Source organism: Catharus ustulatus, chromosome 12 (genome assembly GCF_009819885.2).
Source record: "Catharus ustulatus isolate bCatUst1 chromosome 12, bCatUst1.pri.v2, whole genome shotgun sequence".
Taxonomy (NCBI): domain Eukaryota; kingdom Metazoa; phylum Chordata; class Aves; order Passeriformes; family Turdidae; genus Catharus; species Catharus ustulatus.
Genome location: NC_046232.1, coordinates 18,165,184 through 18,182,375, shown reverse-complemented (window position 1 = coordinate 18,182,375; position 17,192 = coordinate 18,165,184). Strand labels below are relative to the sequence as shown.

Below are 17,192 nucleotides of genomic sequence, written 5' to 3'. Positions count from 1 at the left end.
GTGGTGGCTGAGGTAAGTGCAGTTGTGTGGAGAGCAATCAATTGTTTGTCATGCATGTTTAATAAGCAGCTGGGGTGACAGCCAGGACACCTTGATAGCCATGAGTCCCTGAAGTGATCCAGTGTTTGACTCACACTGAATTATTTGCAGACAAATGGAATGGTTTGACTTTCAGAGGGAGATGATCTTACATTGTGACATTTGCACTTCTGGGTGTCTTTTTTTCAGGCTTCCCTTCTTCATATTTCTTTTTTTCAGTTGCTACCCTTTTTCTGAAGAAAAGTGCTGCTGCTGCTGGTATTTTCTATCACATTTACTCTTGTCCCAGCTTCATATCTCTCCCTGCTAAATGGGAGTGAACGATAACAGTCCTGGGGATTTCTCCAGTGGTCTCTTATCAGCCAGAGTTGCAGCTGTTGAAAAGATTTTAAACATCTCCTAAATCAGTTTCTCCCAGCTCTTGGCATTATCCTCTAACTCAGATTTGGGTTTTTTATTGATGGTCATAGTGGTTCTGGTGAAGATTTGTGTATGTGACCTCAAGAACCTTGAGATCTGCAGTGCATTGGGTGCAGTAGGAGGCTTTCCACAGGCTTTGGTGCACTTTGGCTCAGGCTTGTAAAGAATAACAGGAAACACTGGAAAACACACCAAGAGTAAACAGAGCAGTTTAGTTACATTAGCTGTCCAGAGGAGAAACTCCACTAATGACCCAAACAAACAAAGCAAGTGTATTCATTCAGCTTTGCTGTGGGAAAACAGAGGACTGATAATTGAGTTTAGCTTAAAAGAGTTACACAAAAAATTGGCCAGCTCAGACCCAGAGTGTAATTCTGGCATCCTGACCCAGTTCTGATTGCACAGGCTTCAGGGAGACCAGAGCTCCCAGAGACTGCATGCTGGTTTTTATTCATAGCAGTGCTACTTCAGAGCCTTGCTCTCCAGAAAAACTGCATCAAAGGGATCTGTTGTTGCTGCCTCCCTGTGACTCCTGATCAGATTTGCCTTGCTGTGATTATGTTAACAGTCAGGACTCAAACTGGTCAGTCAGCTTGTTTCTGGCCTCACACAAGATGAGCAGCAGTGACTGCTGCAGGACTCCTCCAGTGAGGCCGTGGTGTCTTTGACTGGTAAGCAATGCATTATTTATATTGGGAAAGAAGCTGGAGTGTGAAACCAGAGACCCAGGGTGCTTACTCTGAGTAAACACTGAATGAAAGGAGTTGAAGGGCTGACAGTCTGAGCTGTCCTTGCTTGCCTTTGTGGAATCTCATTGTCTTCAGGGGGGGAATGTGATGAACTGAAAGGCTGAGGTTTCCCATGGGGTTAGGATGGAGGAGGACTGTGGTGGTAACAGCACAAAGGGAAACTGAGTCCTGCTCATCTGTAATGGCTTTGTTAAGGATAACAGGCAGCATCTGTTTGTGGTTTCTGATAAAATGGACATTTGTGTCTCGTGGAGCACACAGGGCAGTGGGTTTGCATGGCAGTGCAGTGTCATTTTGACATTGCTACTGCTAATCTAAGAGCTTTTCTTATCAACTCTTTGTGCAAGATCAGTTCATGTAAGAATAGAACTTCCCAAGGCAGAATATTTCAAGGGACTGATTACCTACTTCTAATTCTACACAAACTCTGAATAGCAGGTAAGATTAGATGGTCACAAATGAAATGTAAACTATTGATTCAGTTTGCACTGGTGTTTAGTGCAAACACACACTGCTCTGTCCCATTTATTTCTGTTAAAAGGAGGGGGTCTATTCATTAGTGAAAAGAATCAGCATGGCATTACATTTACTGCCTGTTTAGGAAAACCTGGTTCCTTTGATGTAGCTGGAGACCCTTGAACTTCAGAAAAGAATGTGTTAGCATGCTAGGGTATGCATTAGTCCTTCAGGTCATTTAATCATTTTCTCAAGTGAGCCATTGTAAGGTAAAGTAGATGCTGAGAAAAGTTCTGCATTGCCAATTAAAACAGGCTCTAAAGGTGTTGCTGGTTTCATTCTACCAGAAACTCATCACTGAGAGGCCAGGAGGGGTTGCTTGTGTACCTTGAGGCTAGATCCCAAGCTAATATAAACTGGCAAAGCTCTTTTGCTTTATACCAATAAAGGTATTCCTTTCAGGCTCAATTCCTTTATGCTTATGACTTTTAAAAGAATTTCTGTTAAGGAAACAGGAATGATTCAGAAATGGGTAGATTTCCATGCATGTAGTAATTGATTGAATTACAGAAGAAGCCTGTAAATAACTTGAGGTGTGAGTTCTGATTCATTCTTTATAGAGAATACATTTTATCTGCTTCAAACCACCTGCAAGATAAAGCTGAGTAAAGACTAGTAGCCTCAGCATTTGTCCTAGGCAAGACATCTTCCATGAGATCAGGTTTAAAATAAAATTAAGGGCAGGAATGTACTAATTAGTAAGTACTTTTGCCAACAAAATCTCACTTTCAACATATTTGACAAAAAATAATTTAAGCTAATCAGAAAGCTAAAGCATTTCTTAATTAACAACTCTAGACCAAACACTAGTCTTTTCTGGAAGGGATAAAATCAGGGATCCTAAAGCACTTGGAAAGTCAGGAAGTTGATTAGTTTTCATCCTTTTGAGGTGGAACAGCTGATGTGCTGACCAGGAGACCATTCAGGGGGATGCCAGATCCCATCCCACAGAAACAGAACTCAGAAATGACCCAGCCTTGAGTCTCAGCACTGTGGCAGTCACAAGGCAGACAAGCTGCAAGAAACCTTGGAATCCTGCCTGGTCTCCCTTAGAAAAATTAACAGGATTGCTGCATACCCATGAGCCTTCTAAACCAGCATTTGGGGCAAACTTTGTTCTGGAAGATTCCTGACAAGCTCCCATCCCTTGCTTCATGGTACTGAGCCCTTCCCTTCCTGGCTTTTAGGAGCACAATCTTTTGATGGGCTTATTTGCATTGGAGAAATGCTGCTGGAGCTTTCATCCTTAGCATATGAGGAGCTTTCTCTGTGTGTAGAAACAACATGGGTAAAATATTTGGAGTGAAAGCCAGACTCCATTGAAGTCAATGGCAAAACTCCCATTCACTTCAGTGGAGCAGGAATTTCACTCTTTACTGTTTTGAAGTCAGAGTTACTAATAGACTGTTAGATTATTCCTGCGTGCATCAAACAAAATGTGCTTGATGTTAATGTTTCTGCAGTGTTCAAAAACCACAAAGGTTTAAAAACAAGAATAAGTATGAACTTCTGAGTCTAAAAATTATATTAAATGTAGTTTTGCTAGAAATAATAATAATAATGTCCCTGGAGATAAACCTAAAATAATAGACTCCACCATATAATCTTCACTATAAGCTAAAAATAGCAGAGATGGTGGTTTAATCTAAGCCATAATTATCAAAGTGCTGAAGTGGGTTTTGGTTCATTGCAGCTAGAAATGGATGTCGTGTTTGGGCTCTGAGCAGTCGAGTCCCACGACTGGGGAGGAGCAAAGCCAAGAGCACAGTCAGAAAGCAAACAGGAGCCTCAGATTTGTAGGGAAATAGCATGGATTAAACAGTGCACATTTAAAGGGGCTGCTCCTGGCTTGCTCCAGCCAGCCAGCTGGAGACCCAGTGAGTTCTGTGTTTTCAGCCCCAAACTGGTGATGTTTTGCTAGAAAATGACACTGGCTATAGAAGGCACCTTTCTTCTGGAAATCATTTTTCATTTCACCTTGGAATTGAAGAAGAAATGTTACTGTTTCAAGGAATTATTATTCTGTATGATTCTGAAAAAGGGTTTTAATGTTCGTTTTGAAGTAGGATGGAAAATCCTGAGCTCATTTTCACTGCCAGGCAGGTTGGTGTGATGGGCTGAGTGTAGGACTGAGTGTAGCAGGTGGCCTTGGTCACACCATTTGTCCCTGTTCACAAAGTTTTACCTGCAGCAGGGTAGTCTCACCTTCCTATAGTGACAGCAGGGATTTATTCTGAACCTGGACCTGCCATAGCAGCCCAAAGGTGAAGACTCCCCTAATGACAGAAGGGTCCTGAGGGGGAAACTGGATGGAGGTTGAAGCAACACTTTTCTGTTTCTGAGTTCTTTTGGAAATCCTCACCAAATGTGTTTGAGTTCTTCTATGTGTTTATACAACACAATTTGCTCTTTGTTTAGATGGTTTGTTTTGCTGAGTAGGTCACATTCTGTCCTTGCTGAGATGGGCATGGGGCAGTCTTGGTGCTTGTTTGGACAGTGTTTGCAGAAATGGGGATTGGCTTTGCCTCAGGCTACAGTCTGAGCACTGCTGTTACAGACTCAGAGGGTAATTTAGGTTGGAAGGGCCACTGGGGATCATCTGATCCAACCCACCACTCAAAAAAGGATCAGCCTCAAGGTTAGGTGATTGTACAATACCACCAGTTTAGAAATGTTTTTTTCTAACAGTCCATTCCAAATTCTCACTGATGCAAGAACAAAGTAACCCCACGTCTACATCATTCTCTCAGTGTAATTGTAGGGATCCTATCCACTAGATTTGGGAAAGCAATCCAAAAGTTTCAGTAAATAGTCCATCAGATACCCTACTCTGAGCTACATCACTTCTTCAGGTTCACTTCTCATAAACCCTGGGAGGACAGTCCAGAAGAAGCACATTTAAAGGTTTCAAACTCACAAATACCAAACACTTTGTGAAATTAAGGAAATGGATAAATTAAAGGAACCTCTAGTTCATTTATTTAACAGGTGCCCAGGGCAGTACCTGACTGATTGTGTGTTGTATGTGCAGCCTGTTGTCCAGCTGTTAATTGCTGAGAGTGGCATTGCTAAGGGAAATGAGAAACCCACATCATAACTTGACAGGTTTTTTCTCTTGTATTGTTCTAATCCAACAGCATGGGAATGAGCCACGATGATGATCATCAGCCCTGTGCTGGGAGGTCTCACATTATGTCTGGAGAATGGGTGAAGGGCAGGAACCCAAGTGACCTTTCCTGGTCTTCGTGCAGCCGAGACGACCTCGAAAACTTCCTAAAGTAAGGATTGCGCTGAGTGTCAGAAATCCTGCCAGGCAAGAATCCACTCTGTTGCTTTGAAGTGAAAGTATTAACAATTTTCCTCTTAAAGAAGTGTACATGTGTCATTAGGGTGTGCAAATTTGAATCTGTCTCCATTGCAATAGCCCCTTGAAACAGAGGATTGAAGAGAGGCAGAAGAATTATGTGCAGTTGTCAATGTGCTGATAACATCTTTTAAAAAATCCCTTATCACCTTCTTTTTAAAGAAAATGCCCTTCAATTTTGCAATGACAGAAATCTGTGTGTAGGTGGCCTGCAGAAATCTCTGCTTAAAGATGCTGCAGCTTTATGCTGTGGCTTTTACTGTCTTGTTATTAAATAGCTTTTATTTTATTGAAACTTGACTTTGCCTGAAGGTAATTCTGGGTGTTTTCTCACACAGTGAGTGTTGGTCTAAAATGGTTCACTATAAACTTCTTTCCCACTGCATCCACGTTTCAGCTCATCATATTCAATTGTTCAGGAAGGATTTCTGTCTTGCTGCTTGTTAACTCATTTACTACAGGAAACACTGGAATTGTCTGAACTCTGCAGCTCTAATCTTAAACCTACAGTGCAGCTCTCTGACAAACAGTGCCTGGCACAGTGCTTTGTGCTAGGAGTGGGTTCAGCATGGAAAATCTCCCATTCTGGGGGTTAAAGGTGGGAAAGAAAGGAAAATAATGAAAGAAAATGGGATATTTACTGCCACATTAAAGGCATGAATTAGAAAAAGGAGTTGCATCTGAACTCATCTGGCTGCCTCTGGCCCCTGATGTGACAGTGATATTCCAATTTGTAAAAAATTGTTTGAAGGCAAAGAGAAAAATCTTCCTTTTATGCCTATGATGGGTAAGAAAAAACGTCAAGGGCTCAGAATGCAGCTGGGGGAATTGAGGTGAGACATGATGGAAAACTTTCCAGCTGTCATTTCAAGGCTACTGAAGCTTTGGGCTACATTGCCTGAGGGCCAAATTGAGTCTCTCAGATTTCTAGGAACAGTTCAGACAAATGTTTAACCCAGAATGTTGTGAATGTCTGTCCTGCCTTGAGGCCTGAGGCCACGGCCGAGTTCCCAAGGCCCTTTCTATTCATAATTCTCAACAATTTAGAAGAGTTCCAGGGAAAACCCAGTGTTTGACCTAGAATCCCTGTTCAAGAGAGGACAGAGGTTTCCCTAAAGGGCATTTTTCCTTGCTGCCAGGTCCAAGGTGAGCACCTGCCTTCTGGTGACCGACCCCCGCAGCCAATATTCCGTGCGGCTCCCTCACAAGCTGCCGGGGATGCACTACAGCGCCGACGAGCAGTGCCAGATCCTTTTTGGCACCAACGCCACCTTCTGTAAGAACATGGAGGTAAGAGCTCGTGGGTTGTAGCTGGAAACAAGGTGGGAAGTGGGAATAAAGCTGCCAAGCCCTGAGGAAGGGAAAAGGAATCTGTCCTTGCCTCAGTTTGAGCGCTGGTGGTGGGAAATGATGCGGCCTTGAGCGCCATGTCCGCAGCTCCTGCTTAGGCCTCGTCCTTTCCCCTCACGACCCGTGGTAATCTCCCAGAGCAGACTCAGGAAAAATGGTGTTTGCACTCTGTTCCCTTTTGACATTGTTTTGCTGAAATGCTCTGCAGAGATTGTTTTCCTGGAAGTTCAGCTGAGGTGAAAGTCTCTCCTCACAAGAGTGTCTGGCTACTTGCTCAGAGTAAGCTTAGATGGCTGGCTGGGTGTTCCACAGGCTTCACCTTCAGACCACTGCAGTGTTCTTAGGAGCTGACTCTTAACTCTGTGCTGAGGAAATGCTGATTTCTGCTTGTTTCATGAGCCCTTACAGAGTTCTGTGCAGAATCTCGGTTTTCTAAGCACCACGGTGTTTCAGCAGGATTTGGATGTAGCATGGCTTGTACCGCAGGGTTGGTTGGCAAAATGGAAACATTGATTGTTGCTTTCTCTAGAAGCAATTTGTATTTGAGATGAGGCTCTTGGACTCATCCTCTGGAGTTTAGACAACCAAACTTTTCATCAGGTCTTACACATAATCAGATCTTTTAATTCTGAGCAAATCTTATCCCCCACTTTATACAGGGAGTGAGGTAGTGCCTCACTAGTAGTTGCTTCCAGTGTGGCCTTGGAGATAACAAAAAAAAGTCATGAAAGTGTGTTGGGTCACCAGCACCAGCTGGCAGCATCCCCTCTTGACAGGTTTCTTGCTTTTAATAATTGGCCATTTGTATTTTTTAGTTGTCTCTCATTCCCTTTATGAGCAATGTTGGGGTCTTAAATCTGTGTTAAGAAAGAAAATAATAATCAGGGATAACTGAGATTTCTAAGTGCCAAATTACTAAAACTGTCGAACACATGCAAGCCCTGGGAAAATGTTCTTAGTTTCACATTAGCTGTTTTATTTATTTTGGACTTGGAAACTAGCTAATATAAAACAATAGGAGAAGAATCTGGATAGGTTGTGTTTCCCAGCTCCATCAAGAAAATGCAGACCACCAGGACTACTGTACTGGAAGCAAAGTGTTAGAATATAGGTCTGTAAAGAAAACCTCAGATCTACCCAGCATGACTCAAGTTCTTCCACTTGTGTGGGTGTCACCCAGCTGGACTGCTCTTGGAAGAGATTTTTGCTATTTCCCTTGTTGTGATAAAAAACCATTTAGTTTCTGGATATTCCAGTGCCTGATGAGAATGTCAGCCCGCTGGTAGGTGGTCAGCATTTCTCACACAGGAGTTGTGTGTCCATTCTGGAATTGCTTCAAGGACTTGTTGTTTGCCAGAATAATGTGCCAAGAGGCACCGTTCTCTGGGAGATCCAGCAGGTGTTGGTGTCTCCCAAGATTTTTCACCAGTCTAATTATTTGACACTTAAGAACACAATAAAGAATGTGCTCTTTTTCTCCATCTCTCTCCTGAAAAAGCAGCATATTTTGTGAGGACATTGGTGCTTCCTAATGAAAAGCCTGGTAGAAAACTTCAGCAGATTAAAACAAATTTGCAATCTCTTATTTAGACTTATTTCTGTTGCAGATGTGCATTAAAAATTAGCATTCACCCTGTGAAGCTCTGGATCAGTTATGTCATATGCCATTAATTTAAGCAAATGTTTACATCCTGTTATGCTACTCTGATTTGGTGTTTGATGGCAAGGAAAGAAAATATTCAGAGGAAATGATCACTTCTGATTTTTAAACCTCTGAAATTTGTGTTCTTTTCACCTTTGTGTTCCTCAGGCCTCATCTGCAGAATACTTGTATCATAAGTCTCAAAGCTGTCTACAAAAATATGAACCAAAAAAAAAATTGGCACTGGTCACTGGCATTAGCTGTAGAAATTATTGGCAAATACAGCTGTCTCCTCTTTTAGCCAATGGTAATGTGGTATTTTTAATTCAATAAAGTATTAAAAAAATCCAAATGTAAAAGCAATAAACATTTGACAGTAAATATTTGTTACGAAAAGGAAATAAACTTCAGGAAATGAGCCTGCTCAATCTTTTTATGATTACATGTGTCTGCTGCCTATTTTCTTATATAATAAAAGAGTTACATTACAGTATTTCTTTGGAGATAGTTGAGCTACATAATTATATCAGGCAAACTAGAGGCCCTATACTCAAAAATGCCATGCAATTTGGTTTAGAGCAAACTTCAGAGGTTAGATGGTTCCAAAATTTCAACATTTTTGAGAAACTGCAGAAAATTTCTGTGCAGTAAGCTCTCTCCTTTAACAGCATCAAAGCCCAATTTTTTGAAGGAATGTAGTCTTTGCTTTCACAGAGTCATGTCCCTCAATGCTTGGCAGGGGCTGGGCCTCCAACACCAATCCAACAAGATAGTTAATCCATGAATATTCACTCTTTTCTGAATATTTGAGATTGCATCCCCAAAATTATTCTTCCATTTTGTTCTTAAGGATAACTCAGATACCTTAGAACAGAACTGTAGCTCTCAAGTTTATAAGTTTGCCAAACCAGATATTCTGCAGCTATTCTGCTCCAAATTCACAGAACAGAAATTAAAACATGAGGAAGGCTCAACTTTACATACATCAAACTTCAACATTTCTTTCTTCTTTCCTTCTACATTTTAATATACTAAAAAATGAGTTTATGATAAGTCAGATGACCCATAGTCTGTTGTAATCTATGACCTCCAAGATGTATGATTCAGAATCTGGTTCTGTAGCCTCAATGTTGGATAAAATTTTTAGTGCATGTCACCTCTTTAAGGAGCTGTGGATCAGGCTTTTAGCCTGGGTTCCTGTTAGGGCAAGGATCAAGTGTCCCAGGCCAGGTTGGATGGGGCTTGGAGCACCCTGGGATAGTGGAGGGTGTCCCTGCCCATAGCAGGGGATTGGAACTGAGTGAATTTTAAGGTCCCTTCCAACCCAAACCATTCCATGGTTCTATGATTTCATGGATATTAATGAATCTCTCAACACCCTTCAGTAGATTCCCCCTTCACATCCAAATTACAGAGTTTTCTCCTGGAATATGCAAAGGCATCAAAGTGCTTTCCCATGGTGCTTTCTGTTGATCTTTCCCATTGCAAATGTCAGGCATTGTCTGGTCCATGCAAGTGCTTCTCTAGCAGGATGTCCAAGTGTGCTGTGCCATGCCAGACGTGCTGCCTCTCCCCAGCTGGGAGGCTGCACTGTGTTGGCAGAGCTTTGGCCCACCTAAGAGGCTACACAGTGGCCTTTATTTTGGGGGAGGCAAGTTGCTTTTAGCAGAAATTAAATGTATGACTGTGTCATTCTGAAGCTTTGAGCAACATCATGGTAATTGCAGGAAAAGCTGGACAGAGAGGCACCTCTGACACTGCACAGGGTGTAATCAGAGCACCCCAAACACAGAGATCCTGGGGGGCTCTGCCTGCTGAGTGCTCCTGTGAGTCCAGGGCTAGCATGGGAGCAGTTGTGCAAATTACAGGCAATTCAACCTGTCTGACCTCTGTCCTTCAGCTCCACACTGGGCTATGAATCAGCTATTGTGAATTCATCTGACCCCTCCGAGAGAGGAAGCAGAGAGCTCCAACCCCAGCCAGGCAATGATGCCTCGAGAGCAGGAGTTAACCCTTTCCTCTCCCTGTTTTATTCCAAGAGGAATAGCATGGGTGGTTTCTGCTCAGTTTCTCAGGGAGCAGAGATGATGTTTCTCCCCCTGAAATTCATCAAAACACATTTGAAACCTCACATGGAAACTTTCTGCGTGTTTAATCTTTATTTTTCAGGCTGGCACGCCTACCAACAGAGGCTTTTGCACTGAAATCATATTTATGGGGGAAAAAAATGTGATTTCTATCTCATGTATCCATTTGGCTTTTTGTTTTATAAGTGTTTTGGCTTATTTATTATTAACACATTTTTGCGGGTTTTTACGTAACCGTTACCGTCCAGCATTGTTTTGAGTCAGAACTGGGCTGAGGCTGGAGTGGCACTTGGAACGAGATTAACTCTGCTACTAAGAGGATTTTTTTTTCTGACAAGGGACACTGTCAGCTCAGATGTAGTTGGGAATGTGAATTTTGACACAGCACTGTTTTTGGAAACATTAAACCAGCTAGAATTGGCTCAGTTGTTTTTTTAGGTTCAGGTGGTTTTGTAACAAATGTAGGTATTTCCCAATATCTACAAGCTGCAGAACAAGAGGGTGAAGTCGATTGCAAGCCAAAGGAGACAAAGTAGATTTCTTGGCTAATATGGAGAAGGAGAGAAACCAAAAACAAAGCAAAGAAAAACCAGCAATTATAATGATCAAGTGGATTTTCTGTACCCCTTCAGTTTGCGTATTTGATGGTGTGGTGGTGAGCATAATTCAGCAATTGTTGGTCTCTCTGTGGTCTTGATCCTGCAAAGAGACTGCTGGAGTGGCCTTTTGGGCTCTGTGCATGGGAATCAATGGGCCTCTGTTTGCCTTTTCTCTGCAGGGCCATTTGTGAGATGCAGACCATGATAGTGAGCCCTATTATTTAGTAACATGTAGAATATTTACAAGAACGTGGTAATTAGATTGAAAACTGGTTTATCCTGAAAATAATAGGTTGCATTGTCATTTTCTGTACAGCCAGGGACTTTGTCTACACAGTAATACTAATAAATCTGGAAGGGGATGGGTTGGGTTTTTCTTGAGAAGCCTGGCAATTCTGAAATAAAATGAGCAGATTTTTTTTCTGAGAAGTAAAGGTAACAATTAACTTAATTGCCTTTCTATAGTTTATAGTTTTCCTTGTGTAGGTTGTTAGAATTCAGACTCTTTTCACATTCCCTGTTTCTATGAAGCTGAAGTGTCCTATTTCACTACTTCTGTATGTTGCAAAAATACCTTTTTCTCTTTATTTTCAGTGGAAATGCTTTTTGTTTAAGAGAGAGAAAGAAGGAGAGAGAAGCAGAGTTCCTGCCTGGGCAGCACAGCCCAGTTTACAATTATTGGAATGCTTCAGAAATTTTTGTACGTGTTTCAGTTTGGAAGATGGTCAAAACACATTCTGGTGCAGTGGTTTAAAGAAAAATAGAAAGAGAGAAGGGAACCAAAATAAAATTATAAAAATACAACGTGGAAATTTCAGAATATAAACATAATAAACTCTTAACAATAGTAGAGAGAGCCTATTAAGAATTAAACACTTGAGCTTGGCAGTTCTTCATTTCTTATTAAGACAAGGGGAGGAGAAAGAATTAGTGTAGCCTTGTGATGTGGCATCTCCAGCTAAAGTCTGAACTTTACAAAATTAGCCAGAATACGATTGAGTATCAGCCTGAAAATAGTGTGTAACAAGCTTGAAGGGCATTCAGACTTCTCCCTCTGGCCTGCTGGGAACTTCCCATCTGCAAAACACTTCAAGAAAAACTCCATAATTTTCACAACCACATCTGAACAGTGTGTGTACATATCTATATTTATTTTGCTGTCCCTTCCTTCTCTTTTCCCATGGCCAAGAGACAAAATCCATTATTTCATTCTTTTAATTTTCCTATCTTTCTTTTTTAATGGACAACTCTGCCTGTTGTTAAAAAAAAATCAATATTTTTCATATCTGACTCAGGTGCTGAGGCCTGAGGAGTTCACTGGGAGCTGTTGAGTGAACATGACTCTTAAGAACAGCTCTTTTAAACACTGGTAATAAGTCACAGCACAAAATTCCAATCATTTAATTCAAAGACTGTTCCAGTGCTTTATTCCATGTGTTTCTACTTCCAGGTTTGACCATATAAAGACATTTCTATGATTTTTCCAGCTGCTGTGACACATTTGTGTTGTGTTCTCTCAACCTGAGCTCAGTAAAGCTGAAGAGCTCACACAGTGAGAGTTGTGTGGTGGTAGGAAAAGCCCTTTTCTCCTTGGATTCTTCCATGTCTATGAATCCCTGGAGCTGGTGACATGGGTGCCCTAAAGGCACTGGAAATATTTGTATTCAGCATGATGTTTTGCCATAAAAGTGGCTTGGGGTCTTATGAATGCTCTCTTTCCAATCTCTTTCCTTTGACTATTAATTTAATTCCAGGTACATGAAAAAATGAAATAAAACTGGTGCTTTGTAAAGAAATATTTTAGACTGTGAAAGTTTTTAGTTTTCCTTGAGAGCACCAGCGACAGCTGAAACTAGAGATGGTGTTTTCCTGTGTCATTGTTTGCTTCCTAGTGAACAGTTAAAAAAAAAACAAAAAGTGTTTCTATTCCTTTGTGCCTTCCTTGCAGTCTGGGAGTCTTCCACTGCTTGTCTGGCATGATCTTGGAATCTCAGCTCTAGACACAGGTCAGCAGTTTGGCCACAGAGACACAGATCTGAGTTTCACAATTATCTTGTCTGGGTCAACATGTGGCTGCTTTCCAAAAGTGCCTTCCAGTTTTACAGGATTTGAGTTTGGAACACTTTTCATCTCATTTTCAGCAGCAAGAAGCTCCATAACAGCACTGCTCACCTCCATTGTGATTGCTGTGGGGTGTTTATGCACTCAAAATTAAAGACAGTGATGATGCAGAAATTGGGGGCATTGTTTTTGTCACCTTGTGTAAAGAATTGCTGCTCATAAGTGTCCTGTGAGCCTTTGAGAACATTTGCATTGTTCTTTGGATAGGAAAGCAAGAGTAAATTGTGTTTATTGTCCCTAATAGTTGTTAATTAGGATCCCATTCATAAGCACATTTTCCCTCCTGGTTAGCAATGTGCTGAGCCAAAACCTTGGAAAAATTAGAGTTCTGGTACTTCACTGAAAGTCAACCTATTTGCTCCTCCTAAGTTCTTGTTCATAATCCCCTCATTTTGACAGAAAAATTGGTTTCATGGTGATTTAATTCTACTGCTAGAAAAAAAGAGGTTCCTCTTTCCAGTGGGCAGCAGAAACAAATTCATCTCCAGGAGAAGTCAGTGTTTCTTTCCTTGGATGCAGACAAGGTGAAGGAGTGAGTGAGTAGGGAATGAACAAGCTTCTGTAGAGTTGTTCCATGGTGGGAATGACATCTCTGTTCATTGGATTCTCTTTGTGCTTTGGAGGTTTGGAAGCTTCCCTTGCAGGTGATAATCTGAGAGTGTGAGTTGTAGGAGTCCTGTGAGCCCGTGTGAGGTCACAGGGCAGGATCACACAGCTTATAGCAGCAGTGGTGATGCAAAGCTACCCCAGAAAGAGCTCCAGACTTGCTGCCTGTGGGCAGGGAGCTGGATGAACTCTGCCTTCTCCTCATGGCAGCTGCAGCACTGAGCTAAGGAACTGAAAGAGATCCCTTTGCTGAGTCCTCCTGGGGATGGAGTCCCAGGGAAGGGAAACCATCCTGGAAAAGTGGGGGAAGGTGGGAAGAGCCTGAGCCTGGCTTTAGCTGGAGCAGGCAGTGACACAGGAGCCTGTGACTGTGACACTGGAGCAGGCAGTGACACAGGAGCCTGTGGCTGTGATGGTGGAGCAGGCAGTGACACAGGAGCCTGTGGCTGTGACACTGGAGCAGGCAGTGACACAGGAACCTGTGGCTGTGACACTGGAGCAGGCAGTGACACAGGAGCCTGTGGCTGTGACACTGAGCAGAGAGCTCTGAGCAGCTCTGGTTCAGCTCATCTCCCAGCAGACTTACAGCAAGACATTTAATCCCTTCCTGTTCCTCATCTTTCCACCTAGAATGGAGTGATAAAACTTTCTTTATCCCCAAGCTCCCAGGAGTCTGTTTAGGTGGTGAGATGTTTGAGGCAGAGAAAACACCTGGCACAGGGAGCCCCTTTGTCAGATAGATGCCATTGTAATCCCTGTAATCGGAAGCGCCGCTCACCTGCCGAGCTCATCTCTCCCAGCTCGGGAGTTTCCAGATCGTGACCTCTCCCAGGACTGGTTCCTAACAGCTGTGCAGACAAGCTTTCCTATCTCCCAGGAGTTTCTGACAGTCTAAAATTTGCACCTTTATAACTATTTCATTTTATTTCAGTTGCTGATTTCTTTTTCTGTATAAATTCCTTAAGAGTTCAGTTGAAAAACTATTTTTTAAAATTTCTTTTTAAAAAGTAATTTAAAATTTTTATTGAAACACTACTTCTCAACAGCCATCTCCCTTTTTAAAATTTTATTTTGCTCTTGGAAATATTTCAAACTGGGAGCTGATCCAAAGATGACCTTTCCCCACAGACAGTTTCAACAAATCAATATTTTTCCAGTGCGAAATATCTATCATTGGAAAATCCTCACTGGCACTTCTTGAACGCTGTAGGGAATGCTTTGCAGGCAGGGACCTGCCATCTGAAAGCTGGTTGCTGAATGCAGAATTAGCACTAATACAGTTCTTTTGATGGCTTCTTCTGTATCAGTATAAGCTCTGAGCTGCCACTCACATAGAACAACTTCCTTTCAAGTCCTGCCATTTCTCACTTGGATATTTCCCCACAAAGCTGCTTGTTTAACCATTGCAGTCACTGCCACTGCTTTGCTGTTTAATGGGAGTTTTGTTGGGGTTCCTATTGTAGCTGAGGAGGATACATGATCTCTTTTGAAAAGAGCTATTAGCATGATAAAACATCTTAGGGACATACAATCCCCAAGCTGATGGTTTCATCTGTGCTGGGGTATCTGAACACCATTAAATGCAGGGGACTAACAAGGGCCTGGCTTTGTAGTGGTGTGGCACCAGAACTGAGCTCAGCTCTTACCAGATTTTTCTGTAACTGTTTCCTGAAATACGCTTTGGATTTAGGATTCTGAATCAAACACAGGGATGCTATAAAAATCCAATGTTTTCCATACCTCAAAGATGGGAGATTTCAGAAAGGTTGGCATTGCTGAGAGAGGTATTTCCTTTTTTTATCTCCCTACAATTATGTGTGTGTATACATGTGTGTATGGGTATAAACACACTCATATATATACACACCCCTCACCCACCTGTTTGAGAATATTTACACCCTCTCTATCCCTACTCTGGACTGTTTTGCAGGTGCAAACACACATATTTGAGGTGATCTCTGCCCATTGCTTCCCCATGCCATGGCTCATACTTGGGTGTGTGACCTGGCTTTATCACCTTCCACGTTCTTGTGGGTTATGGAGGGATTCTGGGTGCCAGCCAAAATTGTACAAAAAGCTTTTTCATTTTTATGACTTCGTTTCTACCACCACCCACTCTGCCTTCCCATTTTACATCAAGGAGCAGAAATTAACCCTAATTTACATGCAGTTTATGATCTAGGGACCTGAAGCTGAACAAACACTGGTCTTGCATAGTGCAGATATTTAGCAATGGTCCTCCTATGTGATGGGCACAACTTCTTCAGGGATGCAGTGAATTCCATCACATCTTCAGCCAGGATGTTCCTGTGACAGGAAGCAGAAGCAGAGGGTTTCCTTGTGGGGCAGAATTTCTGTCTGAGTCATTCAAGGGATCTGGCTGGAGTGTTTCTCCTCAAATTCTGCTCTGAAGTTTTGTGGTTATATGCAAGACAGGGGCTGAAGACTGGAAAAGTGGAAATACTTGCTGTCTACATTTTTCATTTCCAAAACTTCCCTTCATTTTATGTGTCAGTATTGTCCCCAGCCACAGTTTGGAAGGAGGTTTTGCTGGTAGTGCCTTCACACTGTGGTTTATTACCTAGATTTGTGTTCTTCCTGTAATGCTTATGGATGGTTAATTGATGTACTTTTTGATTTTAGTCCTCTCCAGAAGGCAGGGGGTTGAGAATCTGGGAGTTATGGGGTGGAACAATGAAATTCTCAGCAAGCTCTGAAATCTCTGCCTTGTCAATGCTTCTGCCTCGCTATACCTATCAATAAAACACTGTGTGATGTCCTCATGGCTAATTGGAGCTTAAGTGCTTTCAGAGCTGTGGGTAAACCACTAATTAGTCACAGTCATTTAGGCAAAATTACTAAAGACTGATATTTTCCCATATGCTCTATTTGTTCAGGGAAAATGCCATGAAAATTCATTGATTTAGGTTTCCCTGGAGTATTTGCTGTTGTTTGTTTGTTTGACAATGACTTTCTGCATTGTGGTTAATACAGATGCTGAATTGTGTTGTCTGCTTCCAGTTTTTGTGAATGTTCTTTGGGTTGAAACAGTGCAAAATCCTCTTTCCATAAAGAAATGTGGAAATGGAGCAGGATGCAGATCCTGCTGTGATAACTGTTTTGTTTCAGTACGTTCTACATCATCTCTGGGACTGGGATTTATCTCCTCTGCACCCTCTCTTGTACAGATCTATTTTATAGAGACATGATCTGTTTTATAGAGACATACCAACATGCCTGTACACAAAACACACATGCACCCACAGTCTCTTACATTACATTGGGGAAGAAGCATGAGGCTGAAGTGTGTTGACTCAACTATTTAATGAGGTGCAATAAATCTTGACAAGACCAGCTGGCACAAGAGTCAGGTTTCTCATCTTTTTACCATTACGTTGAAATGTGAACAATAGTGGAAAGAAATGTAACTCCTCTTTGTTGTTCATTTGGTACTCAGCTATGTAGCACTGTATTGAAATCATCCTCTTGCATGGAATGCAAAGCGTGGTGGATGCTGTGGAAAATGTTACCGGTGCAAAGTTCCCTTTTCCTGGGGCTTTTTCTTAAATTCTGGAAATGTTTTGATCTGGCAGGTCACAGTTGTGTTCAGCACTGGGATCCCTGCAGCACACACTGGCTGAGCAGAGCAGCAGCACTGGGCAATGATCCCCAGAACATTCCCAGTCTTTGACCCTGCCT

General features: G+C 42.0%; 1 protein-coding gene across 1 annotated transcript in view; it reads left to right on the top strand.

Moving 5' to 3' along the window:
* Positions 1-17,192, top strand: part of ADAMTS17 (ADAM metallopeptidase with thrombospondin type 1 motif 17) — a 159,203-nt gene that overhangs the window by 74,163 nt on the left and 67,848 nt on the right. The window contains exons 9-10 of the mRNA XM_033071032.1: positions 4,862-5,002; positions 6,228-6,378. Coding sequence (XP_032926923.1) covers positions 4,862-5,002; positions 6,228-6,378 — 292 coding nt within the window. The remainder of the gene's footprint in view (positions 1-4,861; positions 5,003-6,227; positions 6,379-17,192) is intronic.